This window comes from Suncus etruscus, chromosome 8, assembly GCF_024139225.1.
Source record: "Suncus etruscus isolate mSunEtr1 chromosome 8, mSunEtr1.pri.cur, whole genome shotgun sequence".
NCBI lineage: Eukaryota > Metazoa > Chordata > Mammalia > Eulipotyphla > Soricidae > Suncus > Suncus etruscus.
Window position 1 is genome coordinate 124,522,589 of NC_064855.1, and position 22,551 is coordinate 124,545,139.

At 61.1% G+C, this 22,551-nt stretch overlaps 1 protein-coding gene across 1 annotated transcript; it reads right to left on the reverse strand.

Moving 5' to 3' along the window:
* Positions 1-2,814: 2,814 nt before the first annotated feature.
* GAS6 (growth arrest specific 6) lies at positions 2,815-21,995 on the reverse strand. Its single transcript, XM_049778119.1, has 15 exons — positions 21,911-21,995; positions 21,359-21,525; positions 15,151-15,175; positions 14,177-14,239; positions 11,921-12,043; positions 11,239-11,361; positions 10,680-10,802; positions 9,802-9,923; positions 9,283-9,401; positions 8,883-9,072; positions 8,309-8,473; positions 7,747-7,915; positions 4,810-4,982; positions 3,702-3,930; positions 2,815-3,239 (listed from the first exon to the last, which is right to left on the reverse strand). Exons 1-15 carry the CDS (start codon positions 21,984-21,986, stop codon positions 3,085-3,087), a joined length of 2,022 nt encoding a protein of 673 aa, XP_049634076.1. The 5' UTR covers positions 21,987-21,995; the 3' UTR covers positions 2,815-3,084.
* Between the last annotated feature and the right edge of the window lie 556 nt (positions 21,996-22,551).

Genomic DNA, 22,551 nt, shown 5'->3' on the forward strand with positions numbered 1-22,551 from the left:
CCCCGGGAGGCGGGGAAGGGAGAGGCTGGCAACTGGGTAGATGTGTTAGGAAACGGCAGTGTCTGACATCTTGCATCTCTGGCCAACCTCGAGGGTTTGAGAAGTTCGGGCCCCTACCACCCACTCCTCCACATGTCCGCGGAAGGGAGAAGCAGAGCCAGGGGTAGGGACAGAGTGCATTGGCTGGGTCTGGGGGTTGGGTCAGGCCCCACAGAATCCAGTGCCCAGGGGTCTGCAGCCCCCCGCTGCAAGTCTCCCTCTGCAGCAGCATGTGTGGGCTGGAGGGGCTTCCGGGCCTTCAAACTCGCAGGACTGGTGCCCAGCCTTGCCTGTGCTTAGAGAGCACTCAGAGGTGGACCGGGAGCTGCTCAGCTTCTGTAGCACCCGTGTGACTTCTGCAGACTGTGACCAATGCCAGGGGCGACTTATCCGCCTCCCAACAGGTTTGGGGAGGCAGGTGACGGGCTCTGAGGAAGAGGGGGAAGGGGGAGGGCAGAGGGGAGCTGTGGTCTCCTGAGCCTCCTGCTGCTGGCGGGGAGGGGGCAGCCTTGGAGACACTGCCCCGGGGTCACCCGATCCCTATGAGGCCGTCATGCTCCCAAGTAGCACCCCAAGTTCTTGCCCGCTAGCCAGAGCCCTTTATGTCTGGTCTGTCCAGCTGCCACCATCAGCCTGAGTGCGAGTCTGGTCCGAGCACGTAGGCTACCAGGAGTGCCGTCTTTGGTCCTGGCCGGCGTGTGGCTGTGGGCGGGCCCAAGCGTGTTGTCGCACTGGCTGCCAGACAGTCTGCACAAGGGGGTGCTGAGGCCCCCGGAAGCCCAGAGACAGGCCGTGGTGGGCAGAACATTCCAGCACCTTTGGTGTTAAGGCTACGCTGACCACTGACCCAGGGAAGGTGGGCGGAGGGACCATTGATCCCAGGGGTGATTTGGGCGTCTGGTGTGCCCCAGTGTCTGGGCACGTCTGTGCTGCGGAGAGGTTCTGAGAAGGGCAGATGGCACGTCTCTGCCAGCCTGCCTTTGGTGAAAACAGCCCAGCAGCAGCACATGCCACCCGTCACCGCTCCTCTGTGCAACAGGCGCGTCCTCTGCCCTAGTGTGTCATTATCGGCCATTCTGCAGCCCATCCACGGAGCCAGCTCCTGTAGACACCTCTGGGCACCTGCTCAAGCAGGCTACCAGGCTGCCTCTGTGGTGCGGTGCCAGCCACAGCCCTCAAGGGCACAGTCCGACACAGCCCCTGCCACATGTGATCAGACTCACCGTCCCCTCCCATGGTAGAGTCAGACTTGCAGCCCCCCTCGCGGCACAGCCAGGCCCACAGCCTCCCTCCCACAGTTGGGGAGCCCGGACTGCTCTGCCTCCTTGCACCAGCCTGGAGGACTGACTGAAACTCGGGCCGTGCTTGAAGGTGGTTGCTGCCTGCATCTCTCCGGCCCTGGACTGGGTCTCGGTGCAGAGTCCTCAGGAGGGAGTCCCTGTGAACAGGCCTGCGCCGCTCCAGACACCCGCTGAGCCCTGACTCCGGCCTCCCTGTGTCCTGGGCTTCCAGACCCCAGCCTGGGTCCTGGCTGCTCTTGGCCACCCACTGCCTCGAGATCAATCTGGCTGCAAAAGAAGTGCCCAGTGGCCAGGGCCGCATTCCACAGGAACATTCCAGAGCCGCCTCCACAGAGCAGGAACGGCAGCTCAGGGAGCTTGCAGTGGAGACAGGCTGGAGAAAGAGATCAGGCCCTCAAAGCCTCCAAGGACTCCTTAGACCCTCCTCAGTGCCTGGGTACTGGGGCCTTTGGGTCAGGACGTTGTTCCTACCTCCCGAGCTGAGCGGCTCTGTCCACCCCTGGCTGCCCGACCAGGCCCCAGAATAACAGCTGGCTGAGTGTGTTTGGGGTCCCCTTCTGGCACAGCATCTGACTAGTCCAGAAGTGGGGATACGTGTGGTGGGAAGGGCCTGGGAGAGGAGCGACTGACCGCTCACGAACACTCTCCCCACGCAGTCAGGGGGCTCAATCTCAGGCCTGTCTTCACCCCAAAGAACCTCTCAGGCTAGATTTCAGAAGTCACCAGATGGCACAGTTGGGAGAACAGACAAGGCTGCCAGCAGAGGACGGGCAGAGGCAGCGGGTGGTCGGCACACACACAGCTATCCACAACCGCATAAGCGGACTCGTCACAGGAACACAGAGTGCACGACCCGTACCCCCACACACATGCGTGTTCTCACAGCTGCACCCCGAAGCTCACACACACACGCAAAATAAATAAACGCTCACATTCCTGTGCCCCATCGCTCTCCATCATTGACTCACATACACACACATTCCTGTACCTCGCCACTCACCTGCACACTCAAAAAGTGTAAGCTCGCGCACGCACGCGCACACACACGCGCGCACACACACACACACACTGCTGTACCCTGCAGCTCACCAGCACAAGTTTGCTGGGTGGGGGGGAGGCTACGCAAGTGGTCTCCACTGTCCTCTTTGCTGTGGCTGGTCACCACCCCCTGCTGAACCCTGCCTGACCCATAATCAGGCCTACGTAGCCCCCCATGACCCAGGCTTTGTGATCCCCAGGACCCTTGAGACCCAGGGCCTCCATTCCCATGACCCTCAGGTCCACATGGCCCAGCTCCTGTAACGCCACGGCCCAGGCCTTATGACCCGATTCTCCTGATACCAGCTCCACTGACCCCTGGACACCCATAACCTAGCTCCTGGCCCTCACCTCTGATCCCTGGTTTCCTCACCTCCCACCCTGTCCCTGAAGACCCCCGCTCCATTTGAAGGTTCCAGAACAGAGATTCCCAGAATTAAAAACATGGCTGTAAATATGTAATTTTCCCAGAGTTCCGATCAGGAAGAAGCGTTTGGTAATAAAAATAACAGACTTCTTCCCTGCAGTCTGCAGTGTCTGTGGGGTGCTGCCGGCCACACTGGTCTGTGCTCGGCCATTCACACAGGTGCTGAAAGAGGGGCCCCCCAGGCTTCGTGTGGCACTGCTCCCGCAGGCCCGGGTCAGCTAGTCTCTGTCCCCAGGGGGGTGGTCCGTGGACACGAACCACGTGTCCTGTGGCCTGGGGTTAGGAGCCCGCGGGTGCCACCGGCGGGCAGGAGTGGGACAGGATGTCGCTGTGCTTGTAGACGGCCTCGTCCAGGTCCAGCTCCTTGTGGTTGACCTCAAGCGTCATGCAGCCGCGGTAGAAGGCCGTGACGGGCGTGGAGGTCACTGGCACCTCTGGGACAGCGAGACAGACATCACTGTATGGAGGCCATGACAGCATGGCCAATTCTGGGGTCCCTCCTACACACCTCGGCCCGCTGGCCCTGCCCACAGGCTGGCGCTAAAGGACCGTGGTCCATGCCGGCCAGTGCCCTGCCCCCAGAGGGGCACTTGGAGTCCATTGAAGGAAACAGGAACATCTTAGGGACACCTGGGTATCACATGTGGGGTCTGTGTGGGGAGTCCCAGAGGGAGCAGCTGCATGGATCCCTGAGATCCCAGAACCCACCCGCACCTATAGCCGGGTCTGAGCATGGCTGCGGCCCCTGGGAACAGCTTGTTGTGGGGAGGGCATCAGGCCGAACCAAGGAAGCGGCTGTGTGAGCTCTGTGGCTCCGGCGACATGGCCGTTTCCCGCAGAGCTGCTGAGGTCAGAGGTCAGGGGCCGAGTGAGGAAGCACGGGACCCCCATCCTACCTGGCAGTCCCCCGACGAAGGTGCGCACCGAGCCCTGCAGGTGTCTCTCCAGGACGGCCAGTCTCTCCTGCAGCCCCGCAGGGCTCACCTCGCTCTGTCCGCGCGTGCCGTCCACCTCCAACGAGGCCTGGGCGCGGCTCACGGACACGGCCAGCACGTGCTCCTGCCCGTCACACACCTTGATCTCCATCAGCGCCAGGGGCACATTCTCCACGGCCAGCACCACCAGCTGCGGGCGAGGCGTGAACACTCAGGGTGCAGGGAGGACAGAGAGCCTCGGGGCTCACCAAGGACTCCGAGCACTCGGTGCAGCGAGGGCTGGAAGCACTTAGGGTTCAGGAAGGACTGTGATGGCTTAGTGAAGGGAGGCTGGGAAATCTGAGTGCAGGGAGGACTGTGAACCTGGGGCACAGGGAGGACTGTGAGGACTCAGCGCAGGGAGGGCTGTGAGCACTCAGGGTGCAGGGAGGGCCGAGAGCACTCGGGGTAGAGGGGGCCTGCGAGCACTTGGGGCTCAGGAAGGGCCGCGAGAACTCAGGTGAAACCCAGGGAAAACTCTAAGGACTCAGTGCAGGGAGAGCTGAGAGCACTCGGGGTGTAGGGAGGACCGTGAGCACTCTGGATGCAGAGAGGACAATGATTACTGGGGTGTAGGTAGAACTGAGAACACTCAGGGTACAAAGCGGGAGGGCTGTGAGAACTCGGGATGCGGGGAAAACTGTGAGGACTCAGTGCAGGGAGGGCCGTGAGCACTCGGGGCACAGGGAGGGCCGAGAGCACTCGGGGTATAGGGAGGGCTGTGAGAACTTGGGGTTCAGGGGGGCTGAGAGCACTTGGGGCTCAGGGAGGGCTGTGAGAACTCGGGTGCAGGGAAAAAAGTGAGGACTCAGTGCAGGGAGGGCCGTGAGCACTCGGGCTTCAGGGAAGACTATGAGCACTGGGGCTGAGAGCTGGGGCAGCAGCTCCAGGCTGCCCTGAGAACAGGGGTAAGGGCCAACACAGCCCGCCCGTGACCTCCTTCTCCGGGAGCCTGGGACAGAACTCAGACCCCCACGGCAGGCAGAGGGCGCCCCGGAGGGAGGCTGGGGTGCCCAGGTGGCGTGACTACCTGCTTCTTGAGCTTCTTGGTGGAGTGGTAGTCCACGAGGGCCACCGAGAGGGCCACGGCCTGGTGCTCGCCCACCAGCGCCAGCAGCACCCCCGTGTCCGTGGCAGGCCGGATGCGAGCCACGACCTCTATCCCCCAGGTTGTCTCAGTCCCGACGTCTGGGGATGTCCGAGCTGCAAAGAACGCCGCGCATCACCAGGCCATCCAGGCGGAGCAAAGGCGCGAGTGAGCACACGCAGCGCTCGTCCCTCGCACCCCGGACACAGACCTGGGCAGGCGGCTCTCCAATCTCTAGGGGAGGCTGGAGAGCCAGGCCGATGGCGCCCACATCCTGACGACGGCAGCCAAGGCAGGACACGGGGCCTGGGCTCGCCTCAGAGACTGTGTCCTTTCTCCGTCATGCTGCGACCACAGCCGGACTTTGACCCAGCGGGCTGCTTGTGTTCCTGGCCACGCAGACCAGCGTCCACGCACCTCTCCCGGGGGACATCATCTCCCACCAGGCCCGCCCCCCTCCCCGGTGGTGGCGGCGACCGGCAGGCCAAGACACGGTGCGTGGAACCCAGGTCCCCAGCGGGTGGAGCCCCCAGCCGTGCACTAGAGCTCCGAGCTCAGGAGAAGCAGAAGAGCAGCTCAGGGCCTCCCCAAAGGCCCCCAAGCACCTGAGCTCATGGACTGCTCGGAGCTCGGGCACGCTGCTCCCCACATGTTCCAGATCTCGAGCTGGGCAGGTGTACATACGCATGTACACACACGTTTGTATTCCATTCACACATGAATGCGTGAACACACATGCTTTCTATCATCTACAGAGTGGGTGCATGTGTTCGTACGCTCTCATGCTTCATGTACTGCACACGACGGGTGTGCACACGCACACACCATCAGATCCTGTACAGGGTGGGCGTATGATGCATGTGACACATGTTTCATATTCCGCACAGGGTGAATGTACATCTCTATGTACACATCCCACCCCACCCCACAGAGGATGTGTGTATACATGCATGCATATGCACACTTTAGATGCTGTATACACGGACATAGCATTCCCATGTAGGGTTGGTAGACACATACCACGACACACACCACGACTCACAAATGGACATCATACTCCAGATCTCATACGGGGTTGGTGTACACATGCGCGCACACTTCGTATCCCGTACAGGGCAGTTGTACGCGCACGCGCACTTTATATCTTACACAGGGTTGGTGTACACGTGCACGTACCCAAACAGTCATATTCCGTATTGGGCAGGTGTACACGCACACTTACCCCATGCAGGGTTGGTATACACGTGCACGTACACGCACACTTTGTATCTTGGATAGGGTGGGCAAACTCATGCACGTACATAGGTATAGAGTAGATGCAGATGCGGACTGGTATAGGTGTAGGTCAGGCAGAAGTGTAGGTTCAGTGCAGGTCTAGGGAGGTGCAAATGTCGGTCAGGTGCTGCTCTAGGTCGGGTGCAGGTGTGAGTCCAGTATAGGTTCGGGGTAGGTCAAAGGCAGGTGCAGGTCAGGTGCTGGTCAGATAGAGGGCAGGGCAGGTGCAGGTGTATGTTCGGTGTAGGTCAGGTGTTGGTGTAGATTGGAGAGTGGGAGTAACCAGGACAGGTTTTGGTGACACGGCACAGCCTGACGCCCCTTCCAGTGATACTCAGAGCCAAAGGGGCCGGACCATCACCCTCTGTCCACTTGAGCTGTAGAAGCTGCCAGCAGCCTCGGTGACGGGTTACAGTTCCCCACTTCTCTCACTCCTGCTGACTGACCCCTGGTCGGTTGTTCCCCAAAATGTTTGCTGAATGGGACATGAAAAGCACCGGGCCCTGTGACAGCCTTCTTCCTTGGGCCACGTTTCCCTTCATGCTGGGATGGGCCCCCAGGATAGGAGACCCCCAGGCTGTGATTCTGGGGTCTCGAAGCCCCTGAGTCACCAAGGCCCAGATGTCCCACTGGCCACCACATGGCCACACCTGTGTGGACTCAGGGCTCTCTGCAACCGCACAATACCACAGAAGCTGGAGAAGCCAAGGACCAACAAAGGTTTCTGCAAAGGCCCCGATGTGGCCTGACCTTCAGGGCTCCATCACAAAGTCTGACATGAGAATATGGGCAGCAAAAACAATGCGTGTGTGTGTGTGTGTGTGTGTGTGTGTGTGTGTGTGTGTGTGTGTGTGCGTGTCTATGAGAAGGGCTGGGACACGGGAAAACGTGTGGGCAGGAGGAAGACACAGGCTGGGCAGTGCACATCCAGCTGAGGAGCAGGGACCCTGAGCCTCGCTGTCTGGCATATACTGCCTGATTGGCGACAGGCGGGGCTGAGGCCCCAGTTGAGGAACTGAGGGGCCCTGAGGGTGTCTGTGTGGAGCAGAGCTGGAGGAACAGCCTTGGAACCTATAGCAGCACACGGGGACCCAGCAGGGGATCTGCATGGCCAAAGGCTGCGGCCAGGGGCTGGACAGTAACACATAGCTTCCAGGGTGGCACATGTGGAATCACAGCCTCATGCCTGTCCGTGGGATGGTGGCCTGCCCTGCAGTGGCCCATCACTGTATGGGGAATGCCTGTCCTCAAGCTTTCACATGTGCAGGAGAGAACAGTGGTGCCGTTACACCTGCAGAAGGGGATGTGGGGGGCACTGGTGGACTTTCCCTTTTTGCCCCTGGCCATTAGTATTCGCTGACTTGCCTACTCGGTGGGATCAGGGGCCCCCTAGACCTCTCTCTGTCCTCCTGAGAGGTGGCTGCCCTGCGCCGGCCTTGCTCACATGGTGTCTCTGGCCCATCCTCAGGCACTGCTTCGCACTGGACAGGGGCTCTGCCTGACCACACCCTTCCCCCATGCGTCCTCCCCACCACGCCAGACCCCCATGACCACTGGCATGAGCGGATTCAGCGAGGAGGCGGCACTGACCGTCCCAGGACTCACCGTAGCGCAGGTCGTAGTAGGCGAAGCCACTGCCCGGGAAGAAGGAGCCACGCTCGGTGGCTGACAGGCACTGCATGCGGGTGTTGGCCCGCACGGTCTCCTGCACCGCAGCGTCCTCACCGTTCACCCAGTTCCAGCTGCGCAGACAGCCGTCCAATCGGGCGTTCATCTGCAACAGGCCCCATGTTGGACCAGGTTTTCTCGGGTGCCTCTGACCACATGTGGGTGTCATCACAGGGCCCCACTGCTGGGCCTCACGAGGCAAGGGTGCTGCCCCCGGTTATGTGTTTGTGTGGTGTGAGGCTCCGATAGCCTGTGCGTGTCTGTGCGCACCTTTATGTATCTCTATGAGTGTGCAGGAGACTGTAGAATGCTGTGTGTGTCCGTCTGTGTATGCAGGAGGCTCTGGGATGCTGTGTGTGTCCATTCGCGTATGCAGGAGACTGTGGGATGCTGTGTGTCCGTCTGTGTATGTGCAGGAAGTGCTGGGACGCAGTCCAGGCCTCGAAGGTGGCAGAGATGTCCCCCGGCCCCTGGGTGCAGCCAGGAATGAGCTACTCACTGGTTCGACCAGGTCCTTGTCACTGAAGGGGACGCCGCCCACAGTGAGGTTCAGCTGGTACAGGCCGCGGTGCAGCTGAAACAGGTCCCCTGGCACGGCAATCTTCATCACCGCATCCTTGTTCACCTTCACCACCAGGTTCCGCTCCAACTCCTCCACCGAGATCTGAGACAACCGCACTTCAGGGACAGTCCCGGGGATCTGGCAGTCGTCACCCACCCACGGCATCCCAGCTCTGGTCTCCACCAGGCAGCAGGACCCATGCCAAGTGAACCCTGAGTGGCCCTCTGGGGCAGGCAGTGTACCCACTTCTCTCAAGTGTGCCTCATGGTGCCACTCGGTGTAAACAACAATAAGAAGGGAGCCACACCCGGCTCTAAGTGGCCTGTTGGGTACTGCCCTGCCTGGCTCCGGGCGTGAGGAACACTTGCTTCAGGCCACCTGACCTTGAGGTTCTAAGAGCTGCCCGTGACAGAGGGGCCACTGCCATATAATGGGTGGATGGACGCGGCCTGGGTGGGGCCCTGAGTTGAGGGACAGGGCATGGCCAGCTGGGGCCCAGCAATGCACTCACCGTCTGCCATGCGCCGTGACTGATGAGGGGCCCGCTGCTCGTGACGCGGCCCACTCCCTGGTAGTGTAGCTGCAGCTCCAGCCGGCCAGCCCGCAGACCCAGGATGATCCAGCTGTTGTCTTGGTGACCCCCCGCGAAGAAGAGCACACCCTCGGGGTCAAAGGTCCTGAACTCGAACTCTGTCATAAACCTGGGAAACACAAGGCTGTGCTGAGCCACAGCGGGCTTGCTGGTGTGTGTGCTTGTATGTGTTTGGTGTGTGATGTGTGTGTCGGTTCCGGCGTGTCTGCTGTGTGGCATGAATGCGACTGTGTCTGGTGGTTGTGTGGGTAGTGTGTCTGGTACAGCGTGTGCTGCGTGTGTGTGGCGTGCGTGCACCCCGTGCGTCTCCTCCACTCACCGTGTAGGCTGCAGCCGCTTGAAGCGCAGGCGGATGACAGGCGTCCCGCTGAACATGCGGCCCAGGTACAGGGACTTGACGCTCCTGGCCACGGCGAAAGGCACACAGGGCAGGATGTCCTGCGTGTGGAGGAGCAGCTGCCACGTGGTCCGTGGCCCATTGCCTGTTCCACTGCCCCAGGGCCGGGGAGGCCCCTCTGGCCCAGCGCCCAACCACGACTGTCAGATGTGCAGTGTCCACGTGCTACTCAGCCAGCAGAGCCGTGGAGGCCTCTGACGCTGCTGCTTCTCAGTACTTCCCAGGGCTCAGAGGGCCCCTCCAAGCCGCCCCTGCAGCCGCAGAGCTCAAGAGAGTGGGCAGGACCTGCACATGGGTTGCGGCCACAGTGCCCAGCGCCACAGCCACACCCCACTGACAGTGGAGTGTCTGTCCCACTGGCCTCCCAAGGAGGGGCCCTACCTCAGGCCTCATCCCACTGACCTCCCGTCACAGAGCCCCAGGCCACTAGCGAGACCCTACCTCACAGGCGTTCATGTCCTGAGATAGCTTGAGGCCGCCGCGGCCATCACAGTGGCAGGAGTAGCTTCCGGGGCTGTTGGTGCAGGACTGCTCACAGCGGCCCTGGGCACACTCGTCCACATCTGCCCAGGAAGGCGGCAGGGTCAGCACCGGCCTCTGTCCATGCCAGTCTCTGGCTATGCTCCCTTCCCTCCTGCCCAGCACCCATAACTCCTGGCCCCAGTCTCAGATCCTGGCCTTCTCCACCAGGAGAGGGAGGTCACCAGACCCTGGACAGGGGCGGGGGGAGTGTGGGGAGACGTGGCACTCATGGCGTATCCAACAACAGCCTGCAGGTCTGGACCGAGACTGTGACAAGAATCTGGGCCACGGAGGGGCTGAAGGTGGTGTAGGGTGGACAGGGAAAAGAGGGGCGAAGCACTCCATCAAAAGACCTGAGTGTGTGCACGGGTGTGCTCAAACACGGTGTGTGACATGGGGTCTGCACATGGTTGAGTGTGCTCTGGGTGAGCACACGAGGGTGTATGTCCCATGGGGTATGCACATGGGAACATGTGTGCATGTGATATGCCATGGGGCGTATACATGAAGATGCGTGAGCACACGAGGAAGGGTGAGCCATGGGGTGTGCACAGGAGGGCATGTGTTCGTCATGAAGCATGCATGGGTGCTTCTCAAAGCATGTGTTTGCACGTGAGCATAGGCACACACATACTGTGTATGCATCCAACACACATGCTCTGCTTGTGTGTGCCTGTGACACGTGGTGGCATGTGACAGGAGTAGGACCCAACGTGCCTTTCCCCTGTACCCCGAGTCCTCCCTCCCCCATCCCCCCAGAGACCTGTCCTCCTCCCTCTCCGAGAGTCCCGAAGTACCTTGGCAGCCCTTGTCCTGGGCACTGAAAGTGAACCCCTCCTCGCACAGGCAGGAGTAGGAACCAGGTAGGTTCTTGCAGCGGGCATCCCCACACGTGCCAGTATCCGCACACTCGTCCACATCTGTGGCAGAGGCAGGACAGGAGATCGAGCATCAGGGACATGTCTGGAACAGGGGTCCCAGAGGGCAAGTCCAGGCTGGGGCAGTTGAAGGCACAGGTGGCACAGGGCCCAGACCGGGACAAACGGCCTTTTCCTGTTGGCTGCCACGGCTGCACTCTGCACTCTGGATGTGAGCTCAGCGCACGTGAGGGCTGAGGGCTGGAAGTTGGCATGGCCTCTGCCTTACCAAAGGGCTGTATAGACGGGCAAAGGTTGGTGGCCAGTTGACCCCGGGGCCCTGACCACGTCCCGTCTCCAGGACGGCAGGTCCTCCCTTGGGAGATGGTGCCCTGGTGCAGACACACTGGCTCGTGCCTTTCTAGTACGCAGGACACAGTGGCTCCCCAAGAAGAAATAGAGCAGGGGCAGCAGGGGCATCGGGCACGGACCTCCGTACCTTGGCAGGTCTTGCTGTTGGGGGCCAGTGCGTAGCCACTGTAGCAGGCGCAGTGGAAGCTACCAGGACGGTTGTAGCAGATCTGCGAGCAGCCCCCGTTGTCCCGGTCACACTCGTTGATGTCTGGGCACAGGGCAGCGGGGAGGCAGCGGGAGGCCACGGACCAACTGCCGCTGCTGCCCCATGTCCGGGGGGAGCCGAGGCCAGGCGTGGTCCCAACCCACGGGCCACAGGCAGAGCGTGGTCCGTGGGCCACAGAGAGGAGCCCATGAGGCCACAAGGCTGAGGGCTCCACACATCACTGGGTTCTGGCTCAGCCCACGGGGTCACAGAGAAGATCTCACTAGCCACAGGGCCGAGGGAGCCCAGTGCGTGTGGTGTGGCCATGTCCCTGGCAACCCCAGGCTCGGCCTCGGCTAGCCCTGAGGCCCTTCTGACAGGTCTGGACTCGGTTCCTAAGGGTTTCGCTGGCCTGGCACATGCAGAAGTGGTGGCACATGCCCTCCCATCCCTGTCTGGGACCACGGCCACACATGGCCACACGCATGGTCCAGCTTCCTCCCACCAGGACCCTCGTTTGTGCTGTCTCCCGGGTGGAAAGGACAGGAGGCTGGGCCCATCTGGCCACAGAAATCTACACCCCCACCCACCTGCCACACCCCCCACACCCCAGGGTCCTCACCTGAGTCGCACAGTCGCCCGCCCCAGCCCTTTCGGCACTGGCAGAAGAAGTTGCCCTTGAGGTCTTGGCAGAGCAGAGTCCTGTCACTGTCACAGGGGTTTGGAGAGCACTGATCAGGGAGGTCTGGAGAGGAGAGCGGGGAGGAGGGAAGGAAAGACAGAAAGGGAGGGAGGGTGGAGGGAAGAAAGGAAAGACAGACGGAGAAGAACAGAGAGAGGGAGGAAAGGAAGGAAGAAGGGAGAGAAGATGGAGGGAAGAAATGGAGGGAGGGAGAGAGAGGGTAAGGAGGACAGAGAGAAAGGGAAGGAGGATGGGAGGGAAGGAGGCAGGACAAAAGGAAGGATGGAAGGAAGAAAAAGAATTTCGTCCTCAGTGGCTAACCTTCACCCAGGCTGGGCTGGCCACGGGGACGTCTCTTTGGGTAGGGACTCTTATCTGTCCCATTCGCCTTGGGCACAGCTGGTCAGGACAGAATTAAGGGGGGAGCCCCATTCTGCACGTGGGACCCTACAGAGCCCATAGTATATTGGGGGGGGGGCTGAGTTTGCGATCTGATGAGATGGTGTCAGGGCATAGGACCTCTGAAATTGGTGTATGTAGACTGGTCCTTCCCGGGCTGCGTATGGACCCAGTGCTCCAATCAGGCTCATAGGAAATGGCTCCCGGGGAGAGATCAAGAGCCAGGGAGGAGGGGACTAAGGAGGAAGGGGATCAGGAGCGATGGAGGTGGGGACCAGGGATCAAGGAGGAGGGAGACAGGAACCATGAGGCCCAGGTGGTTCCATGGCTGGACCGTGGTGCTGTGGAGGCGCTGAGCCCAACATGTGGCAGGGCTGGTCATTGGGACCAACTCTCAGCTCTGCTGGCTTCTGCCCTTCATGCCTGGCAGCCCTGCCCTGCCTGGGCAGCATCCGGAGACAGTGCTTTGGTCCCCTTGGTGTGGGCGCAAGCTCTGGAGTCACCGGGTGTTAAGTGGGGTATTCAGGGAACAGGACTAGGGAGAAAAGCCATGCTCACAGCAAAGAGACAGGAAGCTTCACCACAAAGCCCAAAGGGTGCCCAGCACAAGGCCACTGGGCACCGCTGGACACAAGCTGCTGCAGGGGACACTGCGGGGGGCTCAGACCAGTGACGGTGCTTCTCTGTCAGGGACCCCAGAGGGGTCTGGGGAGGCTGGGGGAGGGCATGTCGGTAGTCAGTGTGGGGCAGGGAGGTCTGGATATGCTGAGTGGACAGAGGCAGCAACTCTGCATCCAGGCTGAGACCTGCCTCCTTCTGTTCCTAAGTCCTTTCTGCTGCTCTGGTGGGGTTTGTCCTCCTCGGAGGCCATTGGCCCCCACAGCCAGTGAGTGGAGAGAACTGATGAACAGTGGTCCTGCCCACTGACCCTCCTGGCCCCAACTTCCTCTGGGCCAGCCCCAGACCACAGGAGGCTCAGGATCTTGGAACCCTCACCTGTGGGACAGGTGGGTAAAAGCCCGGAGATGAAGGGCCACTGGTAATGCCACACCTGACCCAGGGGTCAACAACTGGGCACTGGTATTTGGAGGGTGCTGGTGTTAAAGCCCGTGACACAGGGTTCCCAATGCCAGTGGCATTGTGATAACTTGACTGATTGGGTGGGTGGTTGTATCACACCAGCCAGGCTCCCTGTTTGGGAGTTACTCCTGGGGGTTCTTGGGAAGGAGCCAGGGCTCCTCCACGGACCCTGCACCAGGCCTGTTAGCTTCTCTCCAGCCTTCTCGGACAGACAAAAGGAACGGCCATAGTAAAGACCACACTGTGGAGACACCCTGCTGAGGGCTGGATACATTTGCAAGTTTTTTTTTGGGGGGGTCACACTCTGCTTAGTTGGGGCTTAGTCCTGGTTCTGTGCACAGGAATCACTCTTGGCAGGCTCAGGGGAACTGATGGGATGCTGGGGATCAAACCTGGATCAGCTGCATGCAAATCAAGTGCCTTCCCCACTGTGCTATTGCTCCAGCCCCAGATTTGCAGGCTCCTGATGGCCAGAGCATGACACAGAGCTGTGGGTGGATCCTCAGCTGGACAGACCCAGATGTGTTGCACTGGACATGTGCTCTATTTGTGTCACAGTGAGAATGCACAGGAAAGAGCCCCAGAGTCCACAGGGCCTGCTCATGTGTCTAAGCATTCTTGGGTCTGGTAACCACCAGCCACAGGAGAGAGTGTGAGCTGGGCCAAGTGCCCCCGGCTGTTACCTCACCTGCAGGGAAACGTGGGAGACAGACTTACTCTGTGCACAGGCCACGAAGTCTGGGCTCTTGACGTATGGAGACCCGTATTTGCTGATGCAATCTGCAGAAGAAGCGGAAGGAGTCTCAGAAGGGGCCCTGGAGTCCCTGCACACTTCAGCACCCTATGCATGGACTGATGGGGACACCCCAGGGCTTGGGGACTGTGTTGGATGTCCCAAGCTTGGACCTGAGCAGAGGCTGTGAGCTACTTCTCTGTATCTCTCGCCCTGTCCTGTGCCCAGCCCCTCAGAACCACTGATTAAACAGCCGGACACCCACTAAAGGGCAGGAGCATGGGTTGGGGGCAGAGGAATGCCTAGGGCAGTGAACCCCAAAACTCCGTGGGGATGAAAGGGAGCCCCAACCCAGGGGCTCTCCGGGGCAGAGATGTGTCTGACGCTACAGGGGGCCACGGACAGTCTCGGGAGAGTTCTTAGCCATCCCAGTGCCAGTGTCCTGGGGACGAGCTGTCACTGAGGCCCTAAAAGTGCCAAAGTGCAGAGTCCCAAGAATAAAAACCACCAAATCCTGCCCAGACATGAGCTGGTCTGGATTTGGAGAAGCCCAGGACCACATGGGCAGGGGGAGGACACGGCACGAGTTAGGAACACTCAAGAGGGCCATGGGGCAAGGACCACATGGAGATGAACCACAGCACTGGGCTAGGACCACATAGGGGTATCGTAACACTGGGCAGCACCATGCAGGGTGGACTGTAGCACTGACTGGGACCACGTGGGTGGGCCTCTGGGCCAGATCCACAGAGCTCTGCGTGGGCAAGGCTGGTTTGTCTTGCCTGCCCGAAGGGTCCGAACTCACTAGGCCAGGAGGTCCCTTCCCTAGAGGTCCCTTCCCAGGGAAAGATACTGGGGGTGAGAATCTCACGACTGCCCCTGCAACTGGGACACTTTCCACTGGGGACCCTCCCACTTAGGCCTCTGTGAAAATGGGACAAGGAACAGCTCAACTCACCCAGGTAGCGTGGGTAGAAATAGTCCTGTGAGGAGAGAAAGAAAGAGAGAGAAAGAGGGAATGTTAACTGCGCAGAGGCTGGGTAACATGGGACTGCTGGCAGATAGGTGCTGGGCACAGCTGGGCACAAGTGGCACTAGGTCCTTACAAACAGGAGGGCCTGGGACATCTATCAGTAGGCACCTCTGGTGCTGGTAAAGGGGCCATGGGGACATCTTGTCTCTAGGGCAGGACAAGACGGGCAGTGTTCTTCCCTTCTCCCTCACTTTCCTTCGTTCCTTCCTCTTTCTTTTCCTTCCTTCCTTCCTTCTTTCTCTTTTTTCTTCCTTTTTTTTTTTTTGTAATACAAGGGAGCTTTTATTGAATAAAATCTACTTAGAAAGATGTGAGAGGAGAGAGATAGAAGATCGTGCTTGAGAGAAAGCATGTGCTTCTCCAAAGTAGGAACAGGCAAAGAAACAGATAAGCCAGTGAGACACATGCCCGGGAGAGCAAGCTTAGCCTCGTTCCTAAGTGAGTTTGGCTTTATGTGAAGGCCACATACGTGACTTTGGGCCACACCTGAAGTCAGAGGCGATGGGGACTCAGCAATCTCAAGCTGCTCGAAAACAGGATGGGGAGCAGGGGGCGGGGGGGGGGGAGGGAGGCCTGCTGGAAGCCGGAACCACCCAGACCATTGAGCACCCTCCTGTGAGTCATTCTCAGGCACTAGCTCTCCCTCACTAAAACAGTTAAAGAGAAAGAAGCAAACAACTGTCTTGGGCCACCAACCTGAGCTAATGAGTTAAGATCTGAGAAGCAGGACAGCTGACATGCCGAGAAGGGCCCCAGAGGCCACTGCTACGTGGACAGAAGACGGATGGACGGAACACGGAAGAGTGTTGGGTGTGTAGGAGGTGGGAGATGGTCAAGTAGTGAGGGATGAATGCATGATGGATGGAGGGGTGAATGGTGAGTAGGTGAGAGACTGTAGCAGAAGCTTCATGCCCCAATCCCAGGGCATTGGAGGGATGTGGGTCTGGAAGCAAATGCTGACCCAGAAAATAAGCCACACATGGTCAAGGGGATAAACCAGATTCAGGAATGTCCACACACAACCCGACAAGAGATAAAGGACAGATATTTAAGTGAATGGAATTGATACTTATGAATGTCATGGAGGGGTGGGTGGGTGGATGATAGATGGATGGGTGAGTGGGTTGGCGCTGGCTGGCTGCCTGCGTGGATGGAAGAATGAGGGTGCTGCCAGACAGATGAGCGCGCAGACACGGGACCGACTCTGTGACCTTGGACAAAGCACTGAATTCTCATCTTAGAGGGGAGATTCGGGGGCCGGGTAGGTGGCGCTGGAGGTAAGGTGTCTGCCTTGCAAGCGCTAGCCAAGGAAGGACCGCGGTTCGATCCCCCGGCGTCCCATATGGTCCTCCCAAGCCAGAGGCGATTTCTGAGCATATAGCCAGGAGTAACCCCTGAGCGTCAAACGGGTGTGGCCCAAAAAAAACAAAACAAGGGGCCGGGCGGTGGCGCTGGAGGTAAGGTGCCTGCCTTACCTGCGCTAGCCTAGGAGACGGACCGCGGTTCGATCCCCCGGCGTCCCATATGGTCCCCCAAGCCAGGAGCGACTTCTGAGCGCATAGCCAGGAGTAACCCCTGAGCGTTACCGGGTGTGGCCCAAAAACCAAAAAAAAAAAAAAAAAAAAAAAACAAAACAAAAAAAAAAAATAGAGGGGAGATTCGCTCCCCAGAGAAAGATCTATCTAGTGCTCTCAGTTGTCTCTTCAATCACAGAATCACTCGCTGTACGGCTGCTCGTACTAGGGGCATAATAACCCAGGGTCCCAAGAGTCAACCAGTGATGTGCCCACACATGTGCCAATGGCACCAGTACCAGGGCCAGGACCCACAGCCCACACCCCAGGGAGGCGCACCTGGCCGTGGGCCCTGCTGCAATTCAGCCCTTGATGGGACTGACTGATGGAGGGATGGAGGATGAGGTCTTTCTCCTCCAGCTCAGAGCACGTGTCTGTCACTCACTGATGAGGGTAGGATCAGTAACATAATAATCTCATGGAAATGTTTACATACACAACAGGCCCCATGAACCAAACAGGCAGGTGACATCTCATGGCCTGTTCGCTACAAAACTGTGAGGCCCTCCCTCTGCCCCAGTTTCCACTGAGCGCTGAGGGTCAGTTCCTGCCCACCCAATAGGAGGGGTGAGGACCCCTGAGCCCCACATCTTTCACAAGGGCTGGGCCCCTACATCCACCCTGTGAGGGTCTCAGCTGGGTCTCACCAAAAGGGCTCTCACCATGGCCCTTGACATAGATTGACTTCCTAAGAACGGCCCAGGCCATGGGTCAAGCACCCAGGAAGAGCCGTGGTCTAGGCTCAGAAGGCACCCTTGGCAGGCAGGCAGGCAGGCAGGCAGGCAGGAAGTTTCTAGAAGTGGTCCATCCAAGAGTGCTTTAACTCTTGCAGCTCTTAGAGGCCAGCAGTGTCCCCTCCTGGGAATGAGCAAGGCAATGCAGCCACCTGCACCGGCAGGTCCTCACATGTGGGCACATTCTCCAGGTCTTAGGCTTGGCAAAGATGGTTTCACTTAGGATGAGCCATTTCCATACTCCTTGAACCTGCCTGCCTGCCCATTGTTCCAAACCCCTTTGCACTGGGTGCAGAGAGGCCGGGCTGGGCTCTAACTTTAGTCTGTGTGTTTTCTGCTGGGAACAAGCAGACCCTTTGGGCAGGGAGCTGAGGTGAAGTGGAGGGTTACAGGCACATGAGCCCCTGACTCTAAGCCCGCCCCACTTATGATGGGTCATCTTTCCAGACCCTCCAGTCACCTGCCCCCATGGGATCCTAGGCCAGGGAGCCCTGCAGCAGGCAGAGTGAGTGACTGCACCGCCTCAGCTGCCCTGGGTGCAGACCCAGATGGGCGGACAAAGTCCCCAGCAGGTTGGCTATGGTGTAGGCAGCTCAGGGTGGCTAGGAGGCCACAGCACGAGGAAGGAGAAAGCGGAGGAGGGGACCACTGGGATCGGAGGAAGGTGAGGAAGGACAGGGAGTCTGACTGGGTGAACCCCGTGGCTCCAGACGTGGCAGGTGACAGCCTGGAGGGCAGCCTGGAGCCCCACCTGGAGCCTGAGATAGCCCAAAGCTTTAGTTCCTGAAGGGGAGTTTTGTTCCCAAACAAAGGGAGACATTCATCCTCAGCGTGCCCAGTGTTTTCACAGAGCAGAGCAGGGACACTGTAATTTACGGCCTGGCTGTTGTGGGTTCCAGAGCCAGCTCCCTGTGGGCTTGTGGCGAGTGTCCTGAGTTGAGGCAAGCAGGTGCCAGAGCACAGGGGCACCTCACCAGGCCCAGCGGGCCCGTCCGCACAGCTGCCTCGGGCCCTTGATCTTGGGTCTCGGAGCCTGTGGAGGGAAGTTCTTGTCTGAGGGCGGCAAATGCCTGAGAGGGAGCTGGTCTGAGGGCAGCGGGCACCTGGGAAGGACCCTGTCTGAGGGCAGCGGGCTCCTAGGAGTAGCCGGGAAGGACAGAAGGGCTAGAACTGAGCCCAGGTCTCCCTCCCCTTGGTCTGCTCCCAAAACTAAGGGTGAGAATGAGCTGAGGGTGTGTCTCTTGGTGTGGCTGTAAGTGCATGCACGCACGAGTGCTGCCATACAATGCCAGCACGAAAGCATTGTGTGCACAAGCACGATCATGCATACCCATGAGCACTACGTGTACACATGGAGCACATGTGCACGCACAGGTGTGATATGTGCACACATTTCTGTATGTGTGTGTGAGTGCTCATGTATGCTTGTGCTGTCTGTGCACCATATAAGCATACAGTGCATTTTGTAATACATGACTAATGGACACACATGTGAGTATTTGTGTACGCATAAGTACCTGTGAGTACTGCATGTGTATACCCGTGTTATGTGCACACACGTACTATGCACATTCCTGTATGTAAACATATGTGCATGAATGTTTGTGTTCCTGTGCATCTGTGCTACTAGATACATGTGTGCCAATATGCATGTGTATCCCTGTTTCGTGAAACGCACGTGTACTGTGCGTGTACCTGAGTGGCCATGTGTGCACACGTGTGTTCTGTGCATCCAAGTGTACTCTGTTCTTAGGTCCACGTGTGAGTCTGGTTCTGTGTGTGAGAATGTTGGCAGTGGGTATGGCACAGGAGCGGTGGCTCTACTGGAGGTCACAGGTCACCCTGCTACACCAGGTGTGCCAGCAGTGGCGGCGAGTCACAGGGTGACCTGCTGTCCCATGTCCTGCTTCAACCCCCCATGTCTGTGAGGGATCCCTGCAGGTTCCAGAAGTCCAGCACCCACTCCTCACATCTGCAGGAGCTGGGAGTAGTGGAGGGAGGAGGGAGGAGGGACGAGGAGCCCAGAGGGGACAGGGAGCCGGCCACAAGGTGCCCACAGCACAGCAGGGGCAGGACCGCCCTCAGCCCAGCACACCACCGCCTCAGCCACTGGCACCAAGTGGCAGCTTTATCTGGACGGCAGGAGCCGGCCGGCCCACCCGCTTTCTGGAGTTCTTCCTTCCGGAAGCCAGGGTGATTATGTGTGAGGCTGTGCCTGCCTTCAAGGGTTTGTGGAGGAGGTGGCCAGACTGTGCTGCAGGAGTGCGGAGACAGCCGAGGGGCACCAGGGTCCCCGCAGGCTCAGCCCAGAAGAGGCCGGGGATCCCCACCCCCAGGGGACGGGCAGATTAGAAGTGGCAACAGCAGGCGTTCTGGCCCTCCCGCCCTGAGGAATGTGGGGGAGCGAGGAGCGAGGAGCAGGCCGCCCTACACAGGTACAGGCCTGGGAGTGAGGTGGTGATTCTCTAGAGGACACAGCCTGAAGGTCAGGCGCCCGCTCCCCTCCCCCCAAAGAGGAACAAAGCCTGGTCTGGAAAGATCCAGTTTAGCAGAACAAACCCAGCAACAGTAAGTGCTAAACAAGCAGAAAGTTGGGCCAGAGCAGCTGACACGCCAGATAGCCGAACCCCAGCCTGACCCGCCTGACCTAGCCCCTAATGGACCCCGAGGCCTGAGCGCGCCCCCCCCCCCCCCGCCCCCGGCCCTGACCACGGCCCTGACCACCGGCAACTCCTCAGACAGCAGGCGTGTCAGGTGTCCATCTGCAGAGATCTGGCTGCTGGGAAGGTGGTGAAGGGAAGCCCGGGGCCCAACCTCTCGGACGTGGCTGCCACAGAACGGTCCGACTCCCTCCTGGGCACGGTGCCCGTCCATCTTCACTCCGGGCACTGGCCAGCAGAGGGGAGAGCTGGACTGGGCATCACGTCCGGGGGCTTAGAGCCGGGAGAGCCTTTGTGCCTCAGGGAGGGGCCCCAGGCGTACAGCTAGCACTGTCCTCGAGCCCCTTCCTCACTTAGGATGGCCGCCACGTGCCAGTGATAGAGGACCCATATCCACCGAGAGGCCAGCACGTGGGCACATGGTGACACAGCTGTACACAGTGGGCAGCTCTGTGGAGTCATCCTCTGTGGGCTTCTCCTCTGTGGGAGCAGCATTCCGAGGAGGGTAAATGTAGCCAGAGGCCACAAGGAGGAGGCAGCGTGTGGACGTATGTGGCTGTCCCACATCAGGGTTCCCGTGTCTGTGTGTGTTCCGTGTCCCGTGACTGCTGTGCCAGTGAGGGATGGAAAATCGGGATCGTGACTGTGCTGATCGTGACTCCACCTGGCCACACCTGAGTACCAGTGGGAATGCACCTTGCAGGTGAGGGTCGAAGACCCCTAGGGCCTCCCCAGGTGCGCCCTCTCCCACAGACACGGGCCCCAGCACAGTCACCAGCAACCCTCTGGGAAGGAAGGGCAAAGCCGCTGCGGAGACAGATGTCCCCAAGGGCACCGAGAGGCCGCAGAGCCGTGCGGCCAGCAGGGAGATGAGGAGCTGGGTCCATCCTACCCGCTTTTTGCCCCGTCGCTCCGCCGCCCTTTCGCTGCTCCCCGCTCCCTTCCCTTGTGTCCGGGGAGAGCCGGCCCCCGGGGTTCCACCCACGTGCCTCTGCCCGGGTCAGCAGAGCCCTCGCGCCCCGCAGACGGGGGCCTCGGGGTCACCGCGCCCTCTGCGCCGGCCGGAGATGCCCGGGCAAGTCTGTCCGGGGGGCGCCGGTGCCAAGGGCAGCCGCGACGCGAAGCGCCCGGGGAGGGCAGGTGAAGGCGCCCCGCGCCCGCTCACCGTCTCGGGGTCGTTCTCGAACACCTCGCGGGCCTCCTCCTTGCTGCACATCTCCTCGATGCACTCGCGCTCCAGGTGGCCCTGCTTGGCCTCCTCGAAGACGTGGTTGGCGCGCCGCTGCCGGGGCCGCAGGAACTGCGCCGCCTCGCGCGCTCGCAGCATCACGGCTGAGGGCGCGGGGGAGCGAGAGCGAGCCGGGAGGGCGCGGTGAGCCGCAGCCCGCGCCCCGCAGACGCGGCCCCGGCCCCGCGCTCCGGCCCCTGCTGTGCGCCCCCGGCCCCGAGCCCGGCCCCCCGCGCCCTCGCCCCGCGCCTTGCGCCCCCGGCCCTCGCCCCGTTCCTAAGCGCCAGCCCTGCGCCCCGCGCTCGGCTCCTGCGCCCCCGGGCTCGCGCCCCGCGCCCCGCGCCCTCGGCTGCATCCCGGTCCCTGCGCCCTCGCCCGCGTCTCGCGCCCGCCGTGCGTCCCCGGCCCGGCGCAGCGCAGCGCACCCCGCAGGACCCTGCGCCCTCGCCCTCGCCCTCGCCCCTGGCCCCTCGCCCCGGCCGCACTCACTGTGCGCGTACTCCGAGGCGAGCAGCAGCAGCAGCAGCGCCGCGCCCAGGGCGGCGGCGGGCGCGGGCGGCGGCATGGCGGGTCGGCCGGGCCGGGCCGGACCGGGGCGGCGGGCGGGCGGGCGGGCGCGCGGGCGGCGGGGCGGCGGGGCGCGGGGCCGGAGCCCGCTCAGCGCGCCCGGGAGGCCGTGGACAGCCGCGGGCGCCTCGGGGCGGGGGCGCTGGTCATCGCGGGCGGGCGGCGCCGAAGGTCACATCCCGGCGGCCGCGGCACCTCTGCGGAGAGCCGGTCCGCCCGGGGAGGGAGGGAGGCGCGCGGGCGGGCGGGGCGCCGGGGCGGCCGGGCCGGGCGGGGCGGCGCCTGAGGCGGGCTGGAGGGCGCGGCGCGGGGCGCGGGCCAGCATCCGAGGCGGGCGCGGCAGGGCGAGGAGCGTGGGTCGCTTCACGGGCGAGGCGCCGCGCGCAGGAGCCGCCGACACCGACGCTGCGCCCCCGCACTCGCGGCGCTCCGGGTGCTCCCCTTCCTCGGGATGGAAGCCTGCCACGCAGGAACGCACGCGCCGGGGCCAGCGAAGGCCGCGTGGGCCGCGACCGTCAGGGGCTGTCTCTGGGCCGCCGGTTCCCGGCTGCCCTGACTCGGGG

Excerpts from the sequence above, each read along its gene's own strand:
- GAS6 (XM_049778119.1), bottom strand. The coding sequence starts at position 21,986 with ATGCCGCCGCCCGCGCCCGCCGCCGCCCTGGGCGCGGCGCTGCTGCTG. Across the intron at positions 10,803-11,238 it reads CAACAGCAAGACCTGCCAAG|ATGTGGACGAGTGTGCGGAT; the intron begins GTACGGAGGTCC and ends CCTCTGCCACAG. Across the intron at positions 9,402-9,801 it reads AGGACATGAACGCCTGTGAG|GACATCCTGCCCTGTGTGCC; the intron begins GTAGGGTCTCGC and ends CTCCACACGCAG.